Source organism: Meleagris gallopavo, chromosome 10 (assembly GCF_905368555.1).
Source record: "Meleagris gallopavo chromosome 10, MGAL_WU_HG_1.1, whole genome shotgun sequence".
Lineage (NCBI taxonomy): Eukaryota > Metazoa > Chordata > Aves > Galliformes > Phasianidae > Meleagris > Meleagris gallopavo.
In genome coordinates this window covers 14,228,391-14,233,160 of record NC_139413.1, presented here as the reverse complement: position 1 = coordinate 14,233,160, position 4,770 = coordinate 14,228,391, and the positions used below count along the sequence as shown (strand labels likewise).

Below are 4,770 nucleotides of genomic sequence, written 5' to 3'. Positions count from 1 at the left end.
AGGAAAAAAAGGTCATGAGAAAAATCAGTGCAAAGATCTCCGTTCGCCGGCATTCTCTCCGACGGGCGGGGGCGGCCCTCGGCCCTCCGCGCGGCTACGGCCGCTCCCTCCGCCTCCCGCCCGCTGCCCGCACTCCGAGTCCCGGCGGCGGGGGCTCTGCCCCTCACGTGCGCTCGTTCCACTTACGGGCTGCGCTTCGCGGCCGCGCGGTTCGAGAGTCCCCGCTCTGAGCGCTCGCCGCTCCGCCGGCGGCTGCCCGGAGCCCCCGGGCTTCCCCTCGCTGCCTTCTCCGCGGTGCTGGGGCTCGGTCGGGGACGGGGAGGGGAAGGGCTGGTGGGGAGCGCGGTGCCGTCTCACCGCGGGTGCGGGGTGCCCGGCATGGGGCTGCCCAGCGGGTTGAGAGCCGGCTGCCCGCCGGGCCCCAGCCCGTGGATGAGCACCCGCGGCACCAGAGGCCGCTGGAGCTGAGGGTGCGGTGCGGGGGGAGTCCGGTACATGCTGCTGTACATGGCTGCAGCCGCCGCGGCCGCCGTGGTGCTGTCCATGCTGCCCAGCAGGCTGGGGTGGTAGAAATAGGGCGAGGGGAACATCCTCTGCAGGGCCGAGTAGTTGCCGGCCTCGGCCAGCAGCTCCAGTCCCACCGCCGTCTGCCGCTTCCACTTGGTCCTGGGGGGGGGAACAAAGGGGCGGCTGCGGGCGGGGGTCGCGGGGAGCACGGCCGGGCCCTTCCTTCCCCCGAACCCCGCACGGCCCCGCACACGGACACACGCACACGCGCGGCGGACAAATTAATAAACATGGCGGCCCGGCGAGGTGACATTAATGTTTTCCGACAGAATTAGGGTGGCCGCAACCGTATGTAATGAGACAGAAAATTACGGCAGCGGCGACAACCGCACGGAGCCCCCCCCGTACTCCCCCCTTCCAGTGACGGGTCCGCGGCCGCCCCGTCGGGGCCGCTTACCTGCGGTTCTGGTACCACGTCTTCACCTGCGTGTCGGTGAGGTTGAGCGCGGCAGCCAGGTCCATGCGGTCCTGCACGCTCAGGTACTTCTGGCGCTCGAAGCTGCGCTCCAGCTGGTTCAGCTGGTGGTCTGAGAAGGCGGTGCGCGCTTTGCGCGGCTTCTTGGCCCGCACCGGCGGGCTGTCCCGGCTGCTCGAAATCTCACGGTCGCCCTCCTCCTTTGTGCCTGCAGCGAACCGAGGCGCGGTGAGGAGCGGGACCCGGCCCCAGCCCCAGCCCCAGCCCCAGCCCCAGCCCCAGCCCCGCGCCCAGCCCGTGCTCCCCGGGAACGCGCTCTATCTGCCACCCGCGGGGCTTTCGTTGTTCTTTCGCCTTCTCCCCCGTCCGCCACGACGGGACATCGATCCCTCAGCCTGAACGCTGTCTGGGGCCGCAGCGCTCCTTGATCCTCCCCGCAGGACGAACCATAATCTCCCTAATTGCCCCACTGGGGAGCGCGGAGGCGCAGACAGCCGGGCCGGGCCGTGCAGCTGCTCGGGGCGCTCGGCGCTAGCGCGGAAACAGCGGCACACGGTGCTCCTGAGCCCCGCAAAAAACGGCAACGGAGCGAAAGGAGAACAACGTGGCCCGGCCCTGGCGGTTCGCAGCGCGCTCCGTGCCCGGGGCACAGCCCGTCCGTACTCTTTCCCCGCGCACATCGCCGCGCTCAGGCACAGACCGGGGTTTTCCCGGGAGCACGAAATCCGCCCTCAAAAACTTAAATAAAATGAAATAAGGAGCGGGGGAATTGACCTTCCGTCCCGAAGCGCAGGGGAACAATTGGCTCTGCGAGGAAAGCACAAAGCCCTGGACTCCCCCTGCCCATCGCTCCGTTTGCTCGGTCGTTTAATTAAAAGTTGTTTCGTTTATTTGGTGCTGGTCGGGGGGAAGTACTTCACCGTTTCGGTTTATTTGTTTTTGGGTTTTTTTTCCTTCCTTTCATTTATATCGAACGAACCAAAGCCGTTATGTGCTCCGTTCCTCGAAAGCCGGGCACTGATTTGTGCTCATCTGCGTTACAAATGCACGCATTTCGGCTCCAAACGCGACCCCACCGCTCGGCCTATCAGCATTTAAAACTAACAAGTTTTACTACACATAACAATAAATAAAAACAAATAAAAATACATTCGTATAAAGAGGAGAACTAGCTCTGGGAGAGCAGACCGGGCTCCTTCCAATCCCGGCGGATAGCATCGAGCAGCGCAGCGCACAGCCCCGCCGCGTTCCACCGCGCACAGCCCCGCACTCACCGTGGCATTTGATGTCGCCCTGCGCGTCCTCGCGTTTGTCGAGCTTGGCCTTGTCCTCCTGCTCCAGCTTCGGCCGGAAGCTCTCCGGGGCCGCGCTGCCCTCCTGCTTAGGGGTGTGATGGGGCGAGGGGACGCTGGTGCTGTAAGGAGCGCACGCCGCCAGCGGTTTGCCGTCGCCCAAAATGTCCTTAATTAAAAACGAGGAGGTGGCAGTCCGGGGGCCGGCGCCGGCCGAGCCCAGCTGGGGCGGCGGCGGCTGCGGGGGCGACGGCTGCAGGCCAGGCGGCGGCGGGTGCGGGCCGAGGTGCAGGCGGTGCGGCGGTGGAGGGAGGCTCTCGGCGGCCGCCAGGCGCGGCTCGGGGTGCTCCATGCTCACCGACACCGGCGACGACGGCGCCGTCCCCACGGTATCGATCTCGGAGCAGGGGGACGGCGTGGCCTGGCTCCGAAAATCCGCGGGCCGGCCGTCGCCGTGCGGCCGAAAGTCTCCGTTCATGACGCCGGGGCTGCCGGAGCCGCCGCCCGCCAGGATCGTGTCTATCCCGAAGCTGGAGCCGCTCGGCCCCTCCATGGCGGCCCACTAGCGGCGCGCCCGCATCCCGGGGGGCCCCGCGTCGGGGGGGGCGGTAGTACTGCCCCGAGCTCCGCGCACCTGCGGCGCCGGTGGCGGACGGGGGGCACTTAGCACGGGGCTCCCGCCGGGCGCCGCATCGCCGCCGGGCCGGGCAGGGCCGGGCCGAACCGCCGAAGTTTGCGGGAAGTTGCGCGGCAGGAGAGGCGCGGGCGCGGCGGAGCGGGGCGGACTCCGGCCACTGCGGCGCGCCCGCCCGTGCCGGCCGGCTCCTCTCGGCGGCGGCGACTCCCCCCGTGACGTCACGGCCGCCGCCGCTGCGACCCCCACGGGTTATTATAAACCCGGGCTTTTTCCGCCGCCGCCGCCCGCCCCCATTGGCGGCCCGCGGAGCGGGGGCTGACGCCGCGCGGGAGGCAGCCAATGAGCGGCGGCGGCGGCCGCCGTCGGTCCCGGCCCCGCCGGCCCCGCCGCCCCCCTCCGCCCCGCGCTCGGCCCCGGCGTCGCAGCGCCGCCCCGTCGGGGTCCGGACACCGGCGGGACGGGGGAGGCGAGGCACAGCGGGAGAGAAGGAGGGAGGAAGGAAGGGGAGAGGTGCGAGGAGGGAACGGCGGAGCGTGAGAGGGCCCCGCCTGGATTCGGAGACCGCGGAGTGCGGGAGCGCGCGCTACGAGTGCCGTCGAGGCCGCGCCGAAGGCAGGAACGGGCCGAGCCCCGAGGGGCAGCGGCAGCCCACGTTGGCGACGGCGGGACGCTCCCTGGTTAGATGTCAGAGTAATGGGAACTGCCAGTGACAAGGCGTCGTATTAATCCTGATTAAGTTCTGTGTCAACCTAATTAGCAGAGTAATTATAAGGTGGTAATGAATGATTCAGAGTTCTCCGAGTTACATTTTACTCCGAATTGCCATTTCCGGGCCCCTGCTGACACTCCCGTGCCCGTGGTCCCGTCCTGTCCAAGCAGCGGGATCTGCCTGGCCCCAGCCCGTCAGCCGTGGCCCTAACGTCCCCGAGGAGCGCGGAACGGGACCAGGCCGCGCCGGGCGTGCTGAGGGCTTGGCGGCAGTGGAAACATGGGAGAATGTTCGGGTGCTGATGCTCTCCCGGCCGTCAAGATCACGGCAGCCCCGGGGCACAGGAGGACAGCGCGAATACGGGCAGTTCTCTCTCCCGCTTCGTCCTGTCGGCCTCGCACCGGTAATCCCCGCCCATCCCGCGGCGCTCCCGGTGAGCTCCGGTCTCACACCCGCTGGGCGCCAAGGCTGTTCGCGGCCTGGCTCCCACTCTTCCTAAGAAATTATCCGACGGCAGGAGACGCCTCGCGAGCAGCTCGCTCTCGCGGCTCGTTCCCCACCGCTGCTCGAGGCTCTCGAGCAGCCCCCGCTTCTCCCCGACGGCCCCGGGGCGATACCGCCAGTCCTGCGCCCGGAGCGGAGGGCCCGGCGGGGCTGCAGGGCCGCCCGTGTCCGCTGGGCGGCGGCAGCGGCCTCCCCCGCCATCCCCGTCCGTTGCCCGGCGTGGTCAGGGCCGGGTGCGGCGCGGGGGTCGCGGCTCGGCAGGTCTGCCCCGAGGGCCGGTGAACGAATGAGGAAAGAAAAATGGGAAGGGAAAAAAAATGGGGGGGATGGAAGGGTGGGAAACGGAGATTGAAACGAAAGATTAGAAGAAAGGAAGAAAAATATTCTACAATTGCAAATGCACGGGCAGGTTCCTGCAGCAGAAAGGCAGCCTGCAGCGGTCGTATTTATCCCGCTGTCTTGGTTTGCAATTTACCAAAAGTATGTCCTAATTATCCCCAGGGGAATGAGGGATCCGAGGTAATATGTTACACTAACATAATCCTGTAATTCACAATGCACTTCCCGTCCCGGCATCGGGATTTAGGGCTTAAAGTCATGCTCCCAAAGAGCGAACACCTTTCATTTCCCTCCTCTTATTTTTTAA

At 67.1% G+C, this 4,770-nt stretch overlaps 1 protein-coding gene across 1 annotated transcript; it reads right to left on the bottom strand.

Moving 5' to 3' along the window:
* Positions 1-242: 242 nt before the first annotated feature.
* BARHL2 (BarH like homeobox 2) lies at positions 243-2,827 on the bottom strand. Its single transcript, XM_085231699.1, has 3 exons — positions 2,257-2,827; positions 965-1,190; positions 243-666 (listed from the first exon to the last, which is right to left on the bottom strand). The coding sequence occupies exons 1-3, from the start codon at positions 2,825-2,827 to the stop codon at positions 354-356; spliced, it is 1,110 nt and encodes a 369-aa protein (XP_085087825.1). The 3' UTR covers positions 243-353.
* Positions 2,828-4,770: the final 1,943 nt, after the last annotated feature.